Raw genomic sequence first — 21,710 nt, forward strand, 5'->3', positions numbered from 1 at the left:
CCGCCGCAGCGTCCCCACCGCAGCGTCCCCGCCGCGCCAGTCCCCGCTAGTGGTAGTATCTGTAATAGCTTCTGTGTGTGGGCTACCGTGGATCGCCTTCCCTTCTCCCGGGCCGGCCGGGGACAAGACAAGGATTCGCAGCAAGGACTCCCTCGCCCAGCAAGGCTGAGCGCCCCGGCCCTGCCCCCTGTAAAAAGCCTCCTTGTGCAATGGTCTTTTTTTTTTCTTCTTCCTTTGAACGTGCTTCTTTGTAATGACCGAGGTACTGATTTCTGCTAAGTTCTCCCAACAACATGAAACTGCCTATTCACGCCATAATTCTTTCTGTCTCCCTCTCTCGCTCGCTCTCTCTGTTTTCTCTTTCTCGCTGCACCCTCATTCCCCCTCCCGGCCCCTCTCCCTCCTCTGCACCCCCCCTGATCGCTGGCTTTCTCTCTATTGCTTCTCTCCCCCGCCTTTGGTTTGACAATTTCGTCTTAAGTGTTTCTCAAAAGAGGTTACTTTAGTTAGCATGCGCGCTGTGGGCAATTGTTAAAAGTGTTCTTAGGTTTACTGTGAAGAGAATGTATCCTGTATCCGTGAATTGCTTTATGGGGGGGAGGGGGGCTAATTATATATTTTGTTGTTCCTCTATACTTTGTCCTGTTGTCTGCGCCCGGAAAGGGCGGAAGAGTTACAATAAAGTTTACAAGCAAGAACCTGAGACTGGTCCTGCCTGCGCTGCTTCATTTGCTCCCTGGCGCCCTGCTCGCAGGGCTGGGGGGCAGCGGACCCGGCCCCCCCCCCGCGCCCGCCCACCGAGGCCAGGCCGCAGAGAGCAGGGGCGGGGGCTGTAGGCAGGTGGCGAGAGTCCCTAGGCCCAGGGGCTCCGAGGGTGAGGGAGGCGGCTGCGCGTGATTGGAGGAGAGCGGGGCGAGGGGGGGAGCCTAGAGCAGCCCCCTCCCCTCCTCCGAGGCGGTCGGGCCCCGGAGACCCGCGCGCCCCGGCTGAGCTGCCAGGCGAGTGGCCATGTCCCGGCCACCCTCCCCTTTGTCTCAAGCGTGTGCGCGTGGAAGGGGTAAAGGTAGAGGTGGAGGGCCGCTGAGCAGGCTCCTGGTCTTACTTCTCCCTGACTCCCGTGGGGGGAGCAGCAGGGGGGATGCCCCCCGCTCTCCTGCCCGCCCGGGATGGGGCCTCCGGAGCGCACGCGGCTCCCCTGTTTCCAGCTCCGGATCGCCACCTTCCTTCCTCTGCTGTCCTCCGGCGAGGCATCCGCCGCCCGGAACCCGGGGAGCAGCGTGCCCTGGCCGCCCTCATCCCTTCCTTTCTCTCCCCACCCACTCCACCCCCTTCCTCTTTATTTTCAAACCTTTTTTTTTTTTAGCCACCAGAAGTTGCAGCGTCCACCCCCATCCCTGGGGGTGGGGCTGCCTCCCAAGGCCTCAGAGAACCCACATCAAACGTGGACCACACAGCCTCAGTGCACCCCACCAGGGCCTGGGACACCGACAGAGCTGGGAGGCCAGGCTCCCTTGTCTCCCACCTTGGGGCAGCCAGACCGAATCCCCCAAAGGCCCAGCTGGGCTGAATTGGCCCAGATTAATAAAGACCTGCTGGGCCCTTCCCCCCGTTGCGTGCAATTTCTGCGTTTGTCCCTCGCTGGAGAACAGGCTTGGGAGCGTGGCTGGGGGGTGACACCACAGATCGACCAGAGGTTATTTATTTTCCCTTTCACTCAATTCCTTGCTTCCCAAATCTCGCCTGCAAGCTGCCTCCAGCCCGCAGGGGTCGACAGCGGCCCTTGAGCCCCCAGCCCCAGTCCGCAGGACTTGGCTCTCCCATTCATTATTGATCATATTTTATAAATCCAACGCCACACAATTTTTTCCACATTACCCGGAGCCGTGGGGAGGCCCGGTCATTGGCCGAGGAGACGTCACGTGGGCGGAGGTCACGTGGTTCGGAGAGGAAAAAGGGGGTCCTTTTTGGTGTAAATCTGGACTCTAATTCTGTAATATATCAAGGAATCTCGTAAAACCGACACTTAAACGTCCCTGCGTACAAATCATCCGGCCAGATTATGAGTTCATTGTATTATGCGAATGCTTTATTTTCTAAATATCCAGCCGCAAGTTCGGTTTTCGCTGCCGGAGCCTTTCCCGAACAAACTTCTTGCGCGTTTGCCTCCAACCCCCCGCGCCCGGGGTATGGGGCGGCGGGCGCCCCCTTCGCCCCCGTGCAGGGTCTGTACCCGGGCGGGGGGGGCCTGGCGGGCCAGGGCGCCGGCGTCTACACGGCCGGCTACGGGCTCGAGCCCAGTTCCTTCAACATGCACTGCGCGCCCTTTGAGCAGAGCCTCTCCGGGGTGTGTCCCGGGGACTCCGCCAAGGCGCCGGGCGCCAAGGAGCAGAGGGACTCGGACTTGGCCGAGAGTAACTTCCGGATCTACCCCTGGATGCGAAGCTCAGGTAACGCCGCGCACCGAGCCTTCCTAGCCGCAGCGGCCGGGCACATCCCCGGGGCGCTCCCCGGGGCACCCAAGCTCCCCCTTTCCGCGTCCAGAGTGCTCTGGGCCCAGGTGGGCCTTGGGGACCCTGCACCTCTTGACGACGGCCCCGGCGCACCGTCCCAGCCCCGGTTTTCCTCGATGCTCCCCGGCTCCTGCGCTCCCGGCCCGCCCTCCACCCTTCCTCCCAGCCTTTTAGCTTTAAATATTTATCAGCCGCGCCGGCACGGGCTGGAGTCGGGGCCGTTTGTCTTTTGAGGAAGGCTGGGGTTTGCAGAGAATAGCCATTAGGGTCTCCTCCTCCCTCCTCCTCCCCCACCCCCAGTCGCCGCCTGGGATTTCAGCTCTGGGTGTGTCCCCCAGCCCCAGCTTGGAGGTTTAGGGGAGGGAGCCCCCTCGCAGCGCTGAACTACACTCCCCTCCCCCTTCTTTCTCAGCCAACCCCGCTCCCCCATTATTCCCCTCAGGACAATCAGAGGTGGGCCCGAGAGGCCTGGTAGGAGGAGGGGGGTGCCAAGGAGATGAAGATCCAGCGGGGGACACTGAGTTGAGAGAGGGAGGTGGGGGTGAAGTGGAAAGCGGTGACCCTCTCATGAACTTGGGGTGCAGACAGGAGAACTGGAGAAAGGGTCAAAGGCCTGTAGGAGGCGCATAGCTGGCTTTCTCAGGTGCTCCTAGGTCAGGACTCTTAAGCACACCTCTGGAGCAATGGCCAACAAGTGTGGAGGGGGCATTCCAGAAGTGTGAAGACGTTGCTTTGGAGTGAAATAGTCCAGGACTCCTCTGGAGCCAAATCAACTCAGAAGGTTTGGAAGCTGCAGAACCCTAAGAGACCAGGGGCTCCATGAGGATTTCTTGCTAAGCCTGGCCCACACAGCCTTCTTATTGCTGCCCTGGCTGTACTCAAGGCCCAGCCCCAGGGTCCTGAAGGCCTGACCAGTGGTCAGCAGTTTCCACCTAGCCAGAGTTGGATGTGTGGAGGAGCCAGTTCAAGCAACCATCGGCACTGGTGGTCACAGTCTCCATTACTTGTCCCATAATTCAACTGCCTTTCCAGTTGATTTATCAAAGCCGAAATTTTTCTGCTCGTAAACTTTGTAAACATTTCAGCTTGGCTTTCATCTGAGTTGAAATGAGGTCCTCTAGCCCTCCCCTCCTCTCCCCTATCTCCTTCCCAGGAGGACTGGCACCAGCACCTCCCCCAACACAACTCTCCTCCACTCTCCAGGATTCTGGGCCTGTCCTGGACAGCTCCCTTCAGCCCTTCAGCTCCCAAAACCCAATTATTTGGAGCTCCATCCACCTCAACCCAGGTTGCTGCCTGTCCTCTCCCCTAGTCCTTCCTGGAGGCTCCAAGATTGCTTTTGCAGGGCTGAGCTGTCTTGTAGGTGGTCAAGACAGGACAGTCTGGCCCTGTGTGAGTCTCACCAACCACTAGAAGAATCCTAGGCCAACTTCAAGCTTCCACAACAGGCTAGAGGTGGCATTTAGATGGGGCGTGATCCGCCTTTGTCTCCTGTTCTTGAGAAATCCACTCAGGCCAAGCCTGGAGCCTCATAAAGTCACTAACATGGTGCCCATTGACCCCTTACCCCTCATGGTCACTAGACCTAGCAGCCAAAGGGAGAGGTTTGGGGTCCTTGATTCCAAAGGGTGGCAGGAGGATTACCCTCCTCTGATTCACATACATTCTTTTAAGATCAGAACCTCCAAGTGCTAGCAGGTGCTCTTTTCCTGGATTCAGAAGCCAAGATGAAAGAAACTTTTTAATTGCAAACGGGAATGTTTGACTTGAGAGGCCTGTGGAAGGATCCGCACTAGATTAAGACTAAAGAAAGAGATTCTATGTAGCCTACAGTGCAGATAGCAAGAATTGGGTCTTAGTAGGGAAATTTGCCTCTTCTACTCCCTAGAATAAAACCACATTCCAATTTTAAGATGGACATAGGCACTCTCCTGGCATTTTCTGAACTCATTTCCTTTTCTCCTCTAAATGCTGTGCGTAGGGACAGACCGCAAGCGAGGCCGCCAGACCTACACGCGCTACCAGACGCTGGAGCTGGAGAAGGAGTTTCACTACAACCGCTACCTGACCCGGCGGAGGCGAATCGAGATCGCGCACGCCCTGTGCCTGACGGAGAGGCAGATCAAGATCTGGTTCCAGAACCGGCGCATGAAGTGGAAAAAGGAGAACAAAACCGCCAGCCCCAGTGCCACAGGCCGAGACAAGGCCGAGGCGGAGGAGGAAGAGGAGGAGTGAGGGCCTAGAAATGGGCAGAGGAGGAGAAAGAGGAGAGAGTGCGAAGCCCAGCTTTGGGAACCGAACCAGGAAACTCAATAAAAGGGGGAAACCACTATTTCAGTGGAAAACAGTTTAAAAAAATTAGAGACGAGGGAAAGAAAAATTGGGGTTTCTTAACATTGGGGGTGGGGGGAAAAACATACTACCTATAGGAAAATCTCCTGGGTTTGTTTTTGTACAACACGCAGAGGACATGATCTGGAATTTGCCTTCCTGTTTCTATGTGGCTGTTGTGTAAGGTCTTTGTAAAATCCTGCTGTTTTGTAGGCCGCTTTGAGGCTGTCTTTGTGGACTATGGGTCTAGACTAACGTGTGAGGTTGCCCGCCCTCCTGAGCCTTGCCTCCCAGTAGCAGTGGTCGGCTGAAGAGCCTTCGCACCGGCCTGCCGACCACTGAGTAGCTCCTGTCCCCACTGTGTGCCTGTCCGCTGCTCCTGCCAGTCCCCGAGTCCCTCTTTACATTCCCCGTGATATCTGAAGGATGGGGCGGAGGGGGGGGGCGGGGAATAAAACATGATTAAAAAGAAACAAGTGCCTTCTATTATTGTGTCTCTCTAAGGTTGGGTGGGTCCATCAAGGGCAGCGATGACGGTCCAGCAACCCCATGCTCCGACGTCTGGGGACCACCCGTTTTTAAAATGTTGGGGCCTGTTCTCTTTTCAGATGTTCCTTGCTCTGAGGAGCTGCTAACTTATGAGCCTCCATATCCCTATCCCGTACATTCCTCTTACACCTTTGTACACACTTTGACACATAAGAATGTCCACAATCATAGCTATTTATTTAGAGACATGACACATAGATATGTACAATATCGCCAAAGGTCACAAAGAAACTCCAGTATTCATGTAGTCGCAAATACGCAGATACTCACACAAATCCGGCTCCACTCCCAGGAACACATATATTCACATTCACCCACAAGCAGGCACATTTATACATATTCCCATTCACACACTGGCTTATCAAGAGATTTACATTTGCCCCCAAGAAAACACACCCAGGAACCCATGTACTTAGTCACCCAGACTCGAAAAGCAAAACCAAAAAATTCCACAGCTCATCCCCCCCACCCCCACCCCCGCCCCGCATCCAGGCCTTCAAGGTAAGTAAGGCTGCATGCAGGCTCTGCGGACTTTGTAACCCTGCAGCCACCACAAGGACTTGGGAAAGGAGCTGAGTTCTGAAATGCTAGGCCTCATTCCAAAGAAAGGTGAAAAGAAAGAAAAGATTAACATCCAAATGCACCCCAGCATCGCTGGGCAGAGGAAGACCGCAGAACAGACCGAAATGTGGGCTCCAGCCGCCTCAAAACCCTCTGGCTTCCCGCCGCCCGGGCCACTCGGCCAGTATTTTCAGCAAGCGCTGTGTTCAGTTACATTCTTTTCATTTCTTTTACTTTCGTTTGTTTTAACGGATCTCGTTCTAACCTGGCACAGGTGGTTTAAATAAAAGTTTTAAATAATCCCAGCCCCATGAGCGAGGGTCTGGACGGTGCTAGATCGGTCTGGACGGTGCTGGATCACCAGACTCGGCCGGATGCGGGCCTCTCTGAGCGGGGCTCGTCCGCGTCCATCCGCCGCCTGCGCCGCCCGCAACCTGGAAGCTTCGCGGGAGCAGAGGGAGAGAGAGAAAGAAAAAGAACAAATTTGGGGGGGTTATTTCGTTTCCTGCATTCAGGCCCTGACAGCTCCACTAAAGTGTGGGGGTGTTTCAAGGCGACCTGGAAACCACGGGCTGAATTGTCATTATCCCAAAACCACTTCGGAATGCGGGACAAGTCCCCTGGAAACCCGCGACGAGACAGTAAAACCGGCAGAGCGGTTTTTTAGTATTTATTCGATTGTGGAGACCCTGGGTTATTTCAACTGGAGGACCTGGCATGGGGAGGAAAGGGGGAGGGGAGTTGGAAGGGAAGCACATTTTATGAGACTTTGTTTAACTTGAATTTGCAAGTAAAAGGCCGTAAATATACAGTGTCCCCTTTTAATGATCACTGAACCCCTGGAGAGCGCACTGAATTGTTTATTCGACCTGGACAGGTCTGGGCTGGAAAGGCTGGGTTCTGCCTTTGTCCTCCTCCAATTTTGGGGTGCACCGAGCAGAAAAGAGCTGCTCCTCTGTCAGTTTTGGCCCCGGCCCAGATGACTTACTCTCCTGGGGGCAAAAATTAGGCTTTAGAGGTTTTAGGGCACTTGCATCCTCAACGCTGCAAGTCTCACAGGTGGTGGGTCCCCCAGCTATGGGCCTGAGAAGGAGAGGGCCCTTCAATGGAGAGACGGAAGCTTTCATTTTGCCATGGCTCAATGGCACCTCTGGACATTGACTGTTGCCTCAGACTCACCCCCACATCGCCTGAGAACAGTCTCCATGCGGAGGAATTGGGGGCAAAATTTTACTAACAGGCGCAGACCGAGCTCTGGCTCGGAGTAGGCTCCAAAAAGCACCCTCTTTCCAGCTGGCCTCTTGCGGCGCCTCCGCCTTGGTTCCCAGCACCCCAAACCGCACCCCTTCTCAGATTGGGGTTTCCCCAAAAAGCTAGCAGGAGAAGAAAAGAAGATGGCGACTGAGAAAAGGCTGCTGGTGGAGCAGCCATGAAGAAATGCAATAAATTCCTTGTTGTTTTATGAAAATTTACAACTTTGTGATAGAAGTTTATGAGTGGTTGAATCCAGCGATTGGCCGGCGCCGGTCATGTGGCCGGGCGATCGTGAACATGAACTTTTTATCATTTCCCTGGTGGTTATAATGCAGCATTCTTTTGGACACCACACCTAGGTCGGAGCACGGTCCTCCTTCAGGGCTCCAGCCTCTTGATATTTTTACACTTCAGTGTCAGCTCGATAGTGAGAAAGAGGGTGAAGACGAAAGAGGGGGAGAGGAGAGAAGAGCGAAGGAGAGAGTGAAGGAGGGGGTGGGGATCACACAAAAGAGAGAACCAAAAATAATTTGAATTCTTAAGTTAATTTGCTTGCTGAGCTGGAATTTTAGCCATCATGGAGGGGAGATGGAAAATCTGCCCAAGACCGCAGGCTGATGCCATTTTTCAAAGCCAGAACTTACTCCATTTTCTATGCAAATGTCAGAAAAGCGAAACACCCTCTTCACCAAGTCAGAGAAGGGGAAGCAACGGCTCTCCGGTTGGGACAATATTATCTGGAAGCTGAAGAAGAAACTGAACGCTCTTTCCCCCCCCCCATTCCATTTTCAATCCGGAGGGGGGAAAATGAAATCCCAAGGTCTGCAAAGGTAAGGGAGCTTCGACAATTCTCTTCTTGTTCTTCTGCATGGATGTTTGGAAGGGGGGGTGGGGCTTGGGCTTGACTCCCTCCTCCCCCCACACCCCGACCCAAGACAGGGCTGAGCCCCACCTCTGGGCGCCGTAGGGAGAGGCTGCCCAGGAAATTCGGTGGCAGAGAGATGGGCGGCTGCTTCCTGGAGGGAGAGCCGAGGCTGGGAAGCCGGGAAGAGGGACCACAGAGGCAGCGGAGGCAAGTTCTAAATCACCTTTTGAAGCTGGTAGAAGAGGTTCAGGGAAGGAGACTGCGATGGAGAGGATGGGGGTGTCTGGGATTCCGCGATGCCCCCAGAAACCCATGGCTGTGGCCTCGGTGGGCTTACCGCTCCCCCCACCATCCCTTCCTTATCCAGGCCTCTCTCAATTACCCCCGCTTGGCTCTCTTGCCCGGTGCGGGTCCGGTGGCTTCCCGGTGTCGTTGGCACAAGGGGCTGTGGTGCTCAGGGACGTCCTGGTCTCTGGAGGGTCTGCAGTCTCCACAGAGGCTGGCGAGAGAGGAGGCGGCGGCTAAGAGAAATACAGAAAGGACAATTCACAGAGGAATGCTCCCCAGCTCCCTTTGGAGACATTGCTGTAAATTGAGGGGCTGTGGGTGGAGGTACCCAGAGCTAGGGCCATCCTCCAGGAAGGCTGCCAGAGAATGCCCATGTCCCTCACCACTCCCGGAGGAGGGAGCCTCGCTCTGCAGGGAGACAGCGTGGTGGTTTTCATGCGGTAGGTCACAGCGTGGTGGTTTTCTGTGCATTATTGATTCTGTGGCTTGTGTTTTATCGGTACTGCTATGGGATGTGCTGATTTCGGTGGAGGAGGAAAAGAAAAATGCCATGTGTGTGTCTGATGTGAACGCACTGTTCTTTAGCAAACTTTCTTGGATCCAAACGTGGTGACTGTGAAGAATCTGTTGAGCATATTTAGCTGTTTGAGCTTGCAAACAAACAATACAACATTAAAAGAAACTGATAGCGGATCTGAGGGACTGAGAGTGTTTGGAGCTGGAAAGCTGCCTGGCCCTGAACTGGGACGACTGGTTCAATTCCCAGCTAGGCCTCCTCCAGGGAGGCGACGAGCCACTGGCTGGAGGACAGAGCTTCTGAGGAAGCTGGGGGTGGGGGTGGGGGCGGTGGAGCTGAAAGCCTGGAGCTGTGGACTAAAATATGGGGTGTGAGGGCTTCTCCGGAAGCTGCTAGAGGAGAGATAAGCGACGCTGGGCCGCAGAGGGCAGGAGAAACTGTGATTTGGTTTGGTTTGCACAAGTAGGTGATTGCTTTTTTTTTTTAAAGTGGCTTCGGGTCGTGTCTCTCGGGCTTCTGGGGCCCTTCGGACTGTGGACTGTGCGGTGCCTGTGTGTGCGGGGATGGGGAGACCCGGCTTCTGGGGTGCAGAGCTTGGCGGAGTGGGACGCAGCCACTTGTGGCGTGGGAGGGGGACCCTGGGGACCCAGGTAGATGCCCTCTGCGCAGGCTTGGACTGGGCGCCCCTGGGGATCCCCATAGCGAGAGAAGTTCTCGGTTAGCACCCACAGCGCCCAGGGTCTATTCTCAACGGAAAAATCCCCCAACCCCACCGGACCAAAGGTCTTTTCTGCAGGAGTCTGGGCGGGTTATAAATCTCTGAAGACACTTTGCTCTGACCCAAATTATGCGGTTTGCTGCCATCTACTGTCCATGCGGAGACACGCGGCTGTGGCGGCGCCGCAAACCCGCGACGTTGCCCGAGCGGTGCTGGACGCGCCGAGCCTGGGCCGCGCAGGGCCCGCGGGAGCTGGGGGTTCGGGTCCCCGGAGCGACGCTTCCCAGGCACCCGGGCGTGGATGACGGCGCCACGGCCCCTCCCCAGCTCGGCTCCAAACCCCGCCGGGGAAGCGGATCTTTCGGGGACTCGGTCTGCCTCCCAGGGACAGGAGGCCTGGCTGGGCCACAGGCGCGGGTATCAGTGTTGTGAGCCTCACCCCCCACCCCCATCCCGACGGGAGCGAGAGGGGGCTCTGGCCGCTGGGAAGATCCGAGGCCAAGGCCGCTCCAGGTTTATTTAGTTTTCTTCTCGGCCAAGGGAAGCGCCGGCCCGGCAGTTCCACTTGGTTGTCAAAAGACAAACCGGGCCTGTGTTCGCCCGCCTGGCTGGCCGCTGGCGCTCGCCAGTTGGTGGTGAAGAAATTGCAAGGAGTTTTCTGGAAACTGTTGGTGTCAGCAAGTGAGTGTCCGACCCCTCCCCCATCCTACGTCGTTTTAAGCGAAATCGATGCAAATATACTTGGGGGTGTAGGAAATAGGAGTGGGAGTGGGGTTCATGAACCCAAACACCGTGATTTTGGTTCGGTTCGGGCGGGGCCTGGGCGGGGTGCGCGCCTGGCCGCCTGGTGAGGCTGGGGCCCCCCTGTCTCGCAGGTTACTGATTAGCCCGGGCTTTCAAGCCCCAGGAGGCAGCTCTGGCTGTTCCTTTCAAGGTGCAGCGGGCCCGGCTCCCAGGCGGGGGCTGCAGGAAATTGTCTGCGGTGCCAGGCAGACCGAGGTGTTAAGGGGTCTGGAGACGCTGCGGAGGTGAGGGGCCGCCAGGGCTGAGGCCAGTGCGGCGGCCTCGCCCCCGCCCGCGGTCGCCCCTGGAGTCTGGGCTTTCAGCTGTGGGAATGACTTTATGGCTGTCAGTGGGCCCAGGCCTGGGAGGCGCCCGGCGGGAGGCCCAGAAGGACGTGGGCCACTCGGAGGACCATTTCTTGTGGACAATCTAGCAGGACAAGTGGGGAGGCAGCTGATACTGAGGGTGAAGGCAGTGCTGGGGTCTTAGGGTGTCGTCTCCCCACCCCTGGCCTGAGGGGGGGGAACCAGGGAGTGTAGGCCTACAGCCTCAGCTCACTCCCCCAAGATCAGAGAGGATGCCGACATTTGCATAATGGAAATAAGATCTTTGTCTAGATCTTGAGCTGAGTGGGTTTTAACACAGTGTTCTATCCAGAGTTCCTCACCTCTACCACCCCAAAATAATCCTCTGGGGCAAATACACTGTCTTCCCCCTCCCCCAGATAACTTCTTTTCCTCAAAACTGGAGAATCAGAGTCGAGGGGAGAATTGAATTGAGAGGTTTAATCTCCTCATTCTGGCTCAAGTTGAGGTGGAGTGAAAGAAAGTGGGGTGGGATGAGGAGCTTTGTGTCCCAAAGTAAATAGGAACTCAACAATGTCTTCACCCCTGGGCGCGCGGGCACACACACACACACACACACACACACACACACACACACACATTTGAGGGAAATAGACCTCCATGTAGTTAACAGTACAAGAAAATTTTACTCCTGAGCAAAAGACAACTTTGCAGACATTTCCCTGAGTAGAGCTAGCACAGTCTGTGCGCCCGTGGCAAAGCAAACCTGCACAGAGAATGACAATTATAAATCCTGCCTGTGGCCTATTCTTCCAAGCCTTCTGGTGTGTACTCAAGACGTGGGGCACATTTAGATCCACCTCTTCATACACACACTTTCTCTTTGAGGCGGGGAGTAACTCCCCAGGCCCTCAGACAGACAGTGCCCGCTGTGTATTTACGTATTCCTCCTCAGAGACAGACAGACGGGCTGTGGACCGAACCATATACATACAGATTCTTTGAGATCTGGCTCCAAAGCCAGGCGGCTTCTGGCCGGGCCTTTCTCGCCTGCTTTTTCTCCCAAACAAACGGATCAGACGAATAAACGCTCATAAATACCTCTGGGCTTAGATAAGAGGGATGAGGCTCTATTTCCTTTCATGCCCTGTTCCAGGCGCCCTGGCCCTGCTGTTGCAGCTCTATCTCATGACCGGCAACCTGCAGAGATGAGGTTAATTTGAGGGTTGGGACTCTTAGGTTAAGGTGATTATTTTAGTGCTTATTCCACAGGGGGAAAAGCCTCCTCTGCATGGTATATATTACTCTGCCCAGACCTGCAGGGCAGCCCACCTCTGTCCTAAGATGAGGGTGTTGTGACCAGAGAGGATCAGGCAGGAATGAAGTCCAGAGCCCAGCCTCAGTGACAGAGAGGAGAGCCAGAGACTCAGACACTTCTCTTCATTTGCTCCCCCTAATCAAATGTCCCTTAATTTTCTCTAGGAGTGGGTCCAATCACAGCTATTCTGGGACATTCATGGTTCTCCATCATTAGAAAGTTTAGGTTTCATTTCCTAAATCCTCATCAAAACCCTATTGAACCAGAGTGAGGGGTAATGTAGCACCATCCAGAAAGGGTCTCTTGGCCAGAAAGGTTCCACAAGATGTTGCCTGAGGGAGCCCTTGGGGTCACTCTGTAGTTGATCAAGTCCCCACTCTTGGTCCCTCCAACCTCAACTCTCCACTAGGTTCCTTGGTGTTTTGTACCATCTATGGGGTGGGTAGAGTTGGTCTAAAAAAGGGAGTCTAAAAAGCAAGACAGCAGAGGGAACATCTAGCCCAATAGATTTGTTCCACACCTTGCTCCCTTCTTGTTCCCAGACCTGAGGGCTATGAGCCTTCACTACCCTGGTCTTCTGCCTGCATGTTGGAAATGCATCCTTACAGGGCTCTCTGCACTTGGCCTCAATGGGCACTTTCCTTGAGTGGGCAAGAGAGCCAGGAACATGTCCTCTTTCTCCCATGCAAACTATAGAGCAACAAGCCAGGTGATATAAACACACTTAGTGACACAAACACAAAGTATGAGAGGGAACTGTAGAGATGCTGAGAGGCAGATGAAAGGATTTCAAGTGTTTGGAGAGGAGAGGTCCCTCAGCAGACCTCAAACATTCCTCCTTCTTTATAAAACTAAACCAAACCCATGTATTTAAGAAACTATTTAAAAAAATAAATAGGCTCTGGAAAGGGCGTGAAGGCTACCTTCTTCCTGGGCCTATGTAATATTGGATACCTGCCTCAAATATTGGAAGGAAGTGAAGACCTGAAATTAAAGGAGGGATATTTTCTTCCCTCTGCCCAGACTTACTGGAACAGTCTTAATTCCTAAGACTCCATAGCAAAAGATATTCACACATCTTTGGGGGAAGAGGTAAGGGACAAGGAAAGGCAGATGCTAGGATAGAGATTAGACAAATAAAGCACTCGTCTCTATTAACCCAAGTGGGGCGAATGGAAAACCTCTTTTCTTGGTATCCTTTTCCCTGATAGGGCTGTCTGGCCACTAGAACCAGGCATGATGTCTGGGGTAGTAGCGATAGTCCTGCAGCCATCCAAGAGGCTCCTAGTTCAGCAGCCAACCCAAAAAGAGCATCTTGGGCTCAGAGCCTCCTCTCATTTGCTGCTCTTCTGATTTCCCTGAGCTGTGGGCTGTCTGTCTTCTGTCTCCCTCAAACCATTAAGAGTTGTGGAGAAGCAGGAATAATAATAAACCTGTTCTTCGGGGAGAGAAAGCATATTTGGTAAACAGGAAAAAGATATTAAAAACCTGGGACTCGGGTTATTTCTTCTCGGTCTTCGCCTCTTTCTGAAAGCAATGTTATTCAGTCTGCGGAGAACTCCTCTACCTTCAACTAACCCCAAACCCTAGACACAAACCTTCTGTGTCTGTATCTGAATGGGCTTTGGGGGTTTTACCTAGCCCTCCTTTGAGGGAGCGGGCCCAAGCAACTCAGGGGTTAACTTTCTGAAAACACAATGAACTTTTTCCTGTCCTGCGTGTGTGTGTGTGTGTGTGTGTGTGTGTGTGTGTGTGTGTGTGTATGTGTGTGTGTGTGGGGAGGGAATATATTTATTTAATCACTCGGGGATGGGGTGGTCTCAATCCAAATGCTCCCTCCTCCCCTAAAGGCACAGACGCCTCTTTCGCAGATCCTACGTAGGTGGAACAGGACGCGTTGTGTTGTTGGGGGAGAGAGAAAGGAGAAGGAGAAGAAGGAAGGGGGGGAAAAAAGGTTGATAGGTTTGTGAGCGGGTCCCTCGTGCGGGCTGCGCTCCTCCTGGGTGCTATTTGACAATTCCTGCCTCTGCCATTGGTCAGTGTTGGATCAGATGGTTGTATTTCCTTCTGGCCCTCACTGGCACCTCGCCATCCCCCCTCAGCTAAAACCCAATCTCGGATATACTACTAATAGGCGCGGCGCTCAGACTATAAAACACAACAAATCATAAACCCGGCGGAGCAGCAGCGGCCGCGCGCGCCTCCCCTCCCAATGAGTTCCTATTTCGTGAACTCCACCTTCCCCGTCACTCTGGCCAGCGGGCAGGAGTCCTTCCTGGGCCAGCTCCCGCTCTACTCCTCCGGCTATGCGGACCCGCTGAGGCACTACCCCGCGCCCTACGGGCCCGCGCCCGGCCAGGACAAGGGCTTCGCCGCCTCCTCCTACTACCCGCCAGCCGGGGGCGGCTATGGGCGCGCGGCGCCCTGCGACTACGGGCCGGCGCCGGCCTTCTACCGCGAGAAGGAGTCGGCCTGCGCGCTCTCGGGCGCCGACGAGCCGCCCGCGTTCCACCCCGAGCAGCGCAAGTCCGACTGCGCGCAGGACAAGAGCGTGTTCGGCGAGACAGAGGAGCAGAAGTGCTCCACGCCGGTGTACCCGTGGATGCAGCGGATGAACTCATGCAACAGTGAGTGTGCCCGCCCGCCGCCGCCCTGGCCACCCCCCCATCCCGGGCACTGTTAGCGAGGGCTCCCCAACTCCCCACGGGGTAATGGTGGCCATTTCGGTCTGGAGAGCAGGGACGATGGTGCCAGCACGGGGACTCGGGGCCCGTTTCTCTCAGGAGTTAGAAAGTTTGCAAAGTCTCAGCTGGACTCAGTGGAGTCAGTGGGCGCAGTGGGGTCTTCCAGAGCGCCAGGCTTGGGCGGGGCGCGGGGCCACAGCCATTGGCTTTGCTTTCCTTAGAGCCCCCAGACCCTAGTCCAGTCCCTCACTCAAGGAGGGCTCCATTAGAAACGGAGTGCGTCATGGAAGGGGCGGGGGTCAGTGTGACGCCTGAGAGGGCGAGAGGGGTCTGTCCCAGATTGCTTCCCTTGGGGTGCGAGGGTGGGCCAGGATGGGGCACCAGGAAAGGGAAGTAGTCAGAGGAAAGGGGGGGGACCAGAGAGAGCAGTCAGGGGTGGGGGGGGGAGCGGAGGGTAACAGGCGCCTGGGTTTCAGGTAGGATTATTTGCCGGCCTTAAATCCCAAATTGATGTCCATTAGTGGGACACGAAAGTGAGGAACCCTTAATGCCCACTGTGGATCAATCCACGTCATTACGGATTAAGGGCTGGAATCTATCAAAGGGGTGGGGGGGGGCTAGATGGATGGAAGGGAAGGGAGAGCAGAGATGTCTCTAGGAAGACACACACCTGGCCAGCCCCTCCCCCTTGGCTCAGGTGGGAGTTCAAACCGCTCCTCCCCTCCCCCACCGAAAGTCCAGATGCGCTAGCCTGGGACACCCCCCCCCATCTGGAGGGGGCGCTGGAGGAATGGGGGAGGGGATGAGCCCGGGGGATCAGAGGGCGTCCCGGGATAGGCAGGGGTCCCTGTTGGAGGGTCCAGCGGGGGAGGGGGCTCCGGCCCGGTGACCCCAAGCCTCAGCGGCTCCTCTCTGCCTAACAGGTTCCTCCTTCGGGCCCAGCGGCCGGCGAGGCCGCCAGACCTACACGCGCTACCAGACGCTGGAGCTGGAGAAGGAGTTTCACTACAACCGCTACCTGACCCGGCGGCGGCGAATCGAGATCGCGCACGCCCTGTGCCTGACGGAGAGGCAGATCAAGATCTGGTTCCAGAACCGGCGCATGAAGTGGAAAAAGGAGAGCAAATTGCTCAGCGCGTCCCAGCTCAGTGCGGAGGAGGAGGAGGAAAAAGCCGCCGAGTGAAGGCGCCGGAAGGGGGAAAGAGGAGGGGGACGCGAAGGGAGAGGCCTGCCGGGTGCCCGGAGGAGGCTCTGCGGACCGGGAGCCTCTGGACTGGCTCCCCCGCGCCCAGCGCCGCGGGCCCTGCGCTCTCCAGGACGCCCCCGCCCGCAGAGGTCCCTCCCGGGGCGCGCGGGGCTCGCCCTGCCCGCGCCCACCCAGCACCCCACGCCTTCTCCTGTCCCGCGGACCCCACCTCGACCGGAGCCAGCGCCCCCGTGAGAACTGAGGACCTGACTCACTTGATGTTTCCTGGAAATAGAGCAAAATGCTCTTGTCCATGTCGCCTCTCCTCACGTCGTCTATGTCCCCCCCACCCCCACCCCGTGCACGGTTCAATGGTAGATTCGCTGTCCCCTTAGTGGGCCTCGAAGACGCCCTGATCCCAGACCTGTCGTCTCTCCTGTCCCATCCCCAAAGCCACTGGAAGGAGCACATACTACCTAGAAGTAAAAAGAAGAGCCTCAGAAGAAAACAAAGTTCTATTTTATTAATTTTCTATGTGTTGTGTTTGTAGTCTTGTCTTAGCTCTGGACGTGAAATACTTCGGTAATATTAATATTATTAATAATGATGATGATAATAATAATAATAAAGACGTGAAAACTCGCCGTTCAGTCACCTCCGCTCCTCCCCTGCCACTTTTTTCTCCTTCTTCCCCTTCACGCCGGACGCTCCATAGCGAAGGCAGGAGCCCCAGTGGGCCCCAAGGCCTCCCCAGCGGGCCTGCGGACACGACTCTCAGAGGTTACACTTGCCCTCCTGGCCCCAGCGCCATGCATCGGGTGCTGAGGCTTAGAGGGCCTCTGTAGGTGCAGATTTGGGGGGCAAAGGAGGCCGTTTCTCGCCTATTCTCTAGCTTTTACTCCTTTGCCTGAGGCATGAGAGATGCCACCGAGAACACTATGCCCCGAGTCCTGCAAAAACTGGGCTGACGGGTCCCGGTGCCACTGCAGATCTTTTCTGCCTGGTTCACGCCGCGAGGCCCCCAGCCTTTGGCCTGACCTCCGGCAGCGGCCTTGGCCCTTGGCTCCCTGTCTATAGCTCTGGAGATGGAATTGGGGCCACTGGGTGTCCTCAGGCCCCGCAACCAAAGGGATCCAGGTCCCTCAAGTAGGGGCTTATCGACAAGTAGGGAAATGTGAAGCCGCTTTTGGCAGGGGGCGGAAGCCACCACTTTGTCCAGTTCTTCGGAGTCCCCAAGGAGGAAGGGCCAGGTGATAGGGCACTTTGGTCTCATCCCCTCAACTCCAAATTGTCCTTTCTCTCTCACCCTCTACCCTCACGTAGGCGGCAAGCTGCGGAGATGGTTTTCCTTTCTTCTTTCTGCTCCCCATCACTCTCCCCTCCCCTTTTCATAAGAAATTATTTTTAAAGAAAATAACCGGCTCCGCAGAAGGTGCCCAGCTGCGCTGGTCTCTGCCGCCCTGTGTGCTCAGCATGGCGCTACTCGTCCTGGGATACCTTCCTGGAAAGCGAGGAGCAACTGGGCAAACTGAAGCTGCCCAGCCATCAGTGAGGGGCCTCGAGTGGGGCCTCCAATTGCAAAAGCCAGCAGCTGGCCTGGAGGTGAAGGGGCCCCGCTCTGACCCCAACTCTCAGACACAATTTTCCCCCTATCCCCAGCCGCTGATGCGTCGCCACTGCGTCTCTCCTGGACTAGGCCCCTTAGCTCCCAGCGTCCTGCGTCCTCCTGGGTCCCTGCTCTGCGCAGGGGCTGCTAGGGCCTGAGCAAGGGCAGGGAGGTCAGAAAGAGGATTCGAAGGGATATGGGGAAGTCAAAAGCTTCTCCTTGGAAGCCCAACCCCGCCGGCGCAGCCTGGGCACCCTGCAACCCCTCCAGGAAACGCACAGGGCCAAGCTCTTGGGCACAATCCGTTGCAATCATTGTTTTCCACACACATCTTTCAGTCCCAGATCCTCACCTCCTCTCTCAACTTCCATCTCAACTCAGAAACTCGAAAAACCGGAGTAAGGGAAAAGCAAGTGGCTCTTGGTTATCTCATCTAGAGATGCTTTTTTGTTTTGTTTTGTTTTTAATAATAAGCGCAAAGGGGAAGATACCGAATAGAAAACTACCTCACTTCACTACGAATGTGAGCCTAGGCCCATCCGAGGCCCTTCTCTGAAATGCTGAGCCTCGTCGGGGAGCCTCGGCAGACCAGGGGTTCTTTCTCAGGCTGTTGCAGGGAACCAGGAGGGGAGGCGACCGGTGTCGCCATGGCGGTTGGCGCCGCGCTCCCGCCGATCGCCGGGAGGTGGCGCGCTCTGCTCAGAGGCCGCCGCCAACCTTCTCCCGGTCTCTCCCCCTTCTCCTTTTTTCCGCCTCTCTCCGAGGCTCGCATTGAATCGGCCCTAACGATTCTCGGATCGTCATTATTTGTAACCATAGAGCATGAATTACCTCTTGAGGTCATCAGCGAGAATTTACGACTGGTCAACAAAAGCACGTGATTCCCTAACGCCCCCCCATCCCCCTTCCAACTCCCCCCCCCATATTTGGCCGCATACATAGCAAAACGAAGTACAGTGCATCGCTATAATTCATTAATACATCATAAATCGTGAAGCACAGGGTTATAACGACCACGATCCACAAATCAAGCCCTCCAAAATCACCCAAATGAGCTCGTACTTTGTAAACTCCTTCTCGGGGCGTTATCCAAATGGCCCGGACTATCAGTTGCTAAATTATGGCAGTGGCAGCTCTCTGAGCGGCTCTTACAGGGATCCCGCTGCCATGCACACCGGCTCTTACGGCTACAATTACAATGGGATGGACCTCAGCGTCAACCGCTCCTCGGCCTCCTCCAGCCACTTTGGGGCGGTGGGCGAGGGCTCGCGCGCCTTCCCCACGCCCGCCCAGGAGCCCCGCTTCAGGCCAGCGGCGTCGAGCTGCTCCCTGTCCTCGCCCGAGTCCCTGCCCTGCTCCAACGGCGACAGCCACGGCGCCAAGCCCTCCGCTTCGTCCCCCTCCGACCAGGCGACCCCAGCCAGCTCCAGCGCCAATTTCACCGAAATAGATGAGGCCAGCGCGTCCTCGGAGCCGGAGGAGGCGGCGAGCCAGCTAAGCAGCCCGAGCTTGGCGAGGGCGCAGCCAGAGCCCATGGCCACCTCCACGGCCGCGCCCGAGGGCCAGGCGCCGCAGATCTTCCCCTGGATGAGGAAGCTCCACATCAGCCATGGTAATTCTCTCGCTCTCCTTTTTTTTTGTCTTCCCTCGATTCCCTTCTCTGCCTTGGGGGGGGGGGCGAGGACAGCCTTGCTTTTCCTCATATAGAGATTCCTATTTTTCCAGAGGCGAGAGGTCCCTCCATGGGTCCTCAGGACTCCAGAGGAGAGAGCCAGACAGGGAAGGTCTTAGTTGTGGGTGGTGGTGGATTTTTTTTTTTTTAATAATTTGTTCCAAGGTTCGGCTGGGGTTTTACCTGCCCAGCCTCCTGGGTGGCAAGATGGGTTTTATATCATATAAAGAAGGCTCCTGCTTGTCCCTGAAATTTTGAGACTGCCGCTGGCAACGGAGGGGTGAGCAGGCACCAGAGCTTTCAGGGCAAAAGTGCAGCCTCTCTCCGCCCTCCCCGGGGCCAGCGGCCGCCTGAGCGCAGCGAGGGTGAGGCAGGCGGGGAGCAGGAGACAAAGCCGGGCGCCTTAGCTGCTGGCAGAAGTGGGGCTGCAGGAGAAAGGGGTGCAGGAAGCGAGCTTGAAAGCGGGTGTCTGGACTGGGAAGGATGGAGCTGCAGCGAGCTGAGCTGGGTGCCAGGGACGCCTGGGTCCTGCTCCCCGCCCCCCCCTCCCAGCCAGTGTCCCCTCCCTTACTGAAATAACATTGCCTCTCGGCTCTACTCTGTCTGCTCCAGATATGACCGGGCCCGACGGGAAGAGGGCCCGGACCGCGTACACGCGCTACCAGACCCTGGAGCTGGAGAAGGAGTTCCACTTCAACCGCTACCTGACCCGGCGGCGGCGCATCGAGATCGCCCACGCGCTCTGCTTGTCCGAGCGCCAGATCAAGATCTGGTTCCAGAACCGGCGCATGAAGTGGAAGAAAGACAACAAACTGAAAAGTATGAGCCTAGCGACGGCCGGCAGCGCCTTCCAGCCCTGAACCTGCCCTGAGGAGCCCAGGGCGGCCGAAGAGTCCCGCCGCCCCCAGCCCTGGCCCCTCAGAGCCTCCCAGTGCTGCCGCCGCCCGCTGGGGACCGGTTCCCAGGAGCCTGCCTCACCCCGGCCCTGTATTACGAGTTTTCGTTTGGTCTTAGGTCTTCTTGTGTCTCCCTCTCTCCTGGACTGCTTAATTTTGTTATTATTGTTAATAATAATAATAATGATGATGATGATTATTTTCCTTCCGTGCTCCCTACGCCTCCCCGATCACCCCAAGTGCGCCAGTGTTTCTGAATGTTCCTGTCTGTGGTTACACTCCTTCCCCCAGGGAGAAAAAAAAAAAGAAGAAACTCGCATGTTTAATGTGAACTTTCCCCTCCCCATCTGTGTCCTAACTTATTTATAAAAGAATGATGGCTGTATTTTGAGTTTCAGCTGGAAACTTGTCTAAGGGGCAGCATCTGAGGTGGGGTAGGGCTGGCCTCGCAGTAGATGCAGTCTGTGATTGTGTCTCTTCTCCCACCTCTGCCCCCTCCCTCCCTACTCCCCAGACCCAGGTCTCCTGGTGGCTTGGTCCTGGGGTGGGAAGGGGTGCAGGTGGGCCAAAGGGGTGAAATTGAGAAGAAGAAAGGGAAATAGTGAGATATAAGTTCTTGCTGCCTGAGTAGGCCCCACAAGGCCTTGTCTGGGAGTGAACGGAAACAAAAGTAATCCTCAATGTAAAATGTCTATGTGTTTTTCTGTGAATCTAAGGGTCTGACTTACAGGTCCCAAAGCTTGTAAATAGGGGGATAGTCTGGGTCAGACCCATCCCCTCCCCCCTACCCATTTCCCTTCCCAGACCATTTGTAGTGAGCGAGTGGATGCTGTGCTACGTGTGAAATGTCTGTGCCCGGCCTGTCTCAGTGATTCGCTTTTGGTATTTGTTTGTAGCTTTCCCTCAGTCAAATAAATGTTTCCCCACTCCACTGCCCATTCACTGTCTTTTCTCTTGGGATCTGCCTCTGCCATCACCAGGTGCACCCTAGACCATTCTCCATAGACCTGGGGTCTAAAGAAGGGGAAAGTAAGGTGCTCACCAGCAGCCCCTCTCAACCCTCTAAGTCTCCTACTTGATCAGCAGTGCTCAGGCCATGGGCCAGGCTTTCAGTTCTGGGAGACTGAGGGGCCTAGGAATCCCACCTGAGGCTGGGGCTGGAGAGGCTGCCGCTGGGCTCCATCCAGGCCTTCCTCTAGCTGACCAGGAAAGCCTCTGGAAGTCTCAGGGAAGGTAATTTGGGCCTAATTCCTGAGCATGAGGCTTCTGGCCTTTGGGGAATGGTTGGCTTGCCCTGTTCTCAGTTCAGTTCTGCCATTCACCAAGGCAAAGGGTAGGGGGTGGGGGGAATAAAATAAAAGGCTTCCCCTTACCCTCAGACTTCTTCACATTTCTCAAGAGCTCCTTCTCTCCAGGGGCCCAACTGTCCTTCCCTCTTGATTAGGATTTGGGGATCCCTTCTAAAAGACCCCTGGTTCCCCTCCATCAGACAGGCCTAGGGCCAGGGCCCAGTCCTCCACCCTGAGCACAGAGATTTGAGTCTGGACACTTACCCGGTGGTCAATCCCCTCCAGCTTGGCCCAACTTCTTAGAGGACCTGGGAGGAGGGGGGAGCTGGTGAGGAAGCCACAGAGGGTCCTGGAGACTCCACTGGGCCCTCCTTCCCC

At 56.0% G+C, this 21,710-nt stretch overlaps 3 protein-coding genes across 3 annotated transcripts; all 3 read left to right on the plus strand.

The window, feature by feature from the left end:
• The first annotated feature begins 1,956 nt into the window (after positions 1–1,956).
• Positions 1,957–4,823, plus strand: HOXB7 (homeobox B7). The gene is made up of 2 exons (XM_006889337.1): positions 1,957–2,447; positions 4,492–4,823. The coding sequence occupies exons 1-2, from the start codon at positions 2,060–2,062 to the stop codon at positions 4,743–4,745; spliced, it is 642 nt and encodes a 213-aa protein (XP_006889399.1). The 5' UTR covers positions 1,957–2,059; the 3' UTR covers positions 4,746–4,823.
• Positions 4,824–7,532: 2,709 nt separating this feature from the next.
• HOXB6 (homeobox B6) lies at positions 7,533–16,501 on the plus strand. Its single transcript, XM_006889338.1, has 3 exons — positions 7,533–8,035; positions 14,102–14,626; positions 15,607–16,501. Exons 2-3 carry the CDS (start codon positions 14,212–14,214, stop codon positions 15,864–15,866), a joined length of 675 nt encoding a protein of 224 aa, XP_006889400.1. The 5' UTR covers positions 7,533–8,035; positions 14,102–14,211; the 3' UTR covers positions 15,867–16,501.
• A 1,743-nt stretch (positions 16,502–18,244) lies between these two features.
• HOXB5 (homeobox B5) lies at positions 18,245–20,974 on the plus strand. Its single transcript, XM_006889339.1, has 2 exons — positions 18,245–19,087; positions 19,760–20,974. Exons 1-2 carry the CDS (start codon positions 18,526–18,528, stop codon positions 20,005–20,007), a joined length of 810 nt encoding a protein of 269 aa, XP_006889401.1. The 5' UTR covers positions 18,245–18,525; the 3' UTR covers positions 20,008–20,974.
• Positions 20,975–21,710: the final 736 nt, after the last annotated feature.

Source organism: Elephantulus edwardii, unplaced genomic scaffold (assembly GCF_000299155.1).
Source record: "Elephantulus edwardii isolate Elephantulus edwardi_28Jun2011 unplaced genomic scaffold, EleEdw1.0 scaffold00077, whole genome shotgun sequence".
In the NCBI taxonomy this organism is placed as follows: domain Eukaryota; kingdom Metazoa; phylum Chordata; class Mammalia; order Macroscelidea; family Macroscelididae; genus Elephantulus; species Elephantulus edwardii.

Coding starts and splice junctions, on each gene's coding strand:
- HOXB7 (XM_006889337.1), top strand. CDS start 2,060: ATGAGTTCATTGTATTATGCGAATGCTTTATTTTCTAAATATCCAGCC. Junction 2,448..4,491: donor CCCCTGGATGCGAAGCTCAG/GTAACGCCGCGC, acceptor TGCTGTGCGTAG/GGACAGACCGCAAGCGAGGC.
- HOXB6 (XM_006889338.1), top strand. CDS start 14,212: ATGAGTTCCTATTTCGTGAACTCCACCTTCCCCGTCACTCTGGCCAGC. Junction 14,627..15,606: donor GCGGATGAACTCATGCAACA/GTGAGTGTGCCC, acceptor TCTGCCTAACAG/GTTCCTCCTTCGGGCCCAGC.
- HOXB5 (XM_006889339.1), top strand. CDS start 18,526: ATGAGCTCGTACTTTGTAAACTCCTTCTCGGGGCGTTATCCAAATGGC. Junction 19,088..19,759: donor GAAGCTCCACATCAGCCATG/GTAATTCTCTCG, acceptor TGTCTGCTCCAG/ATATGACCGGGCCCGACGGG.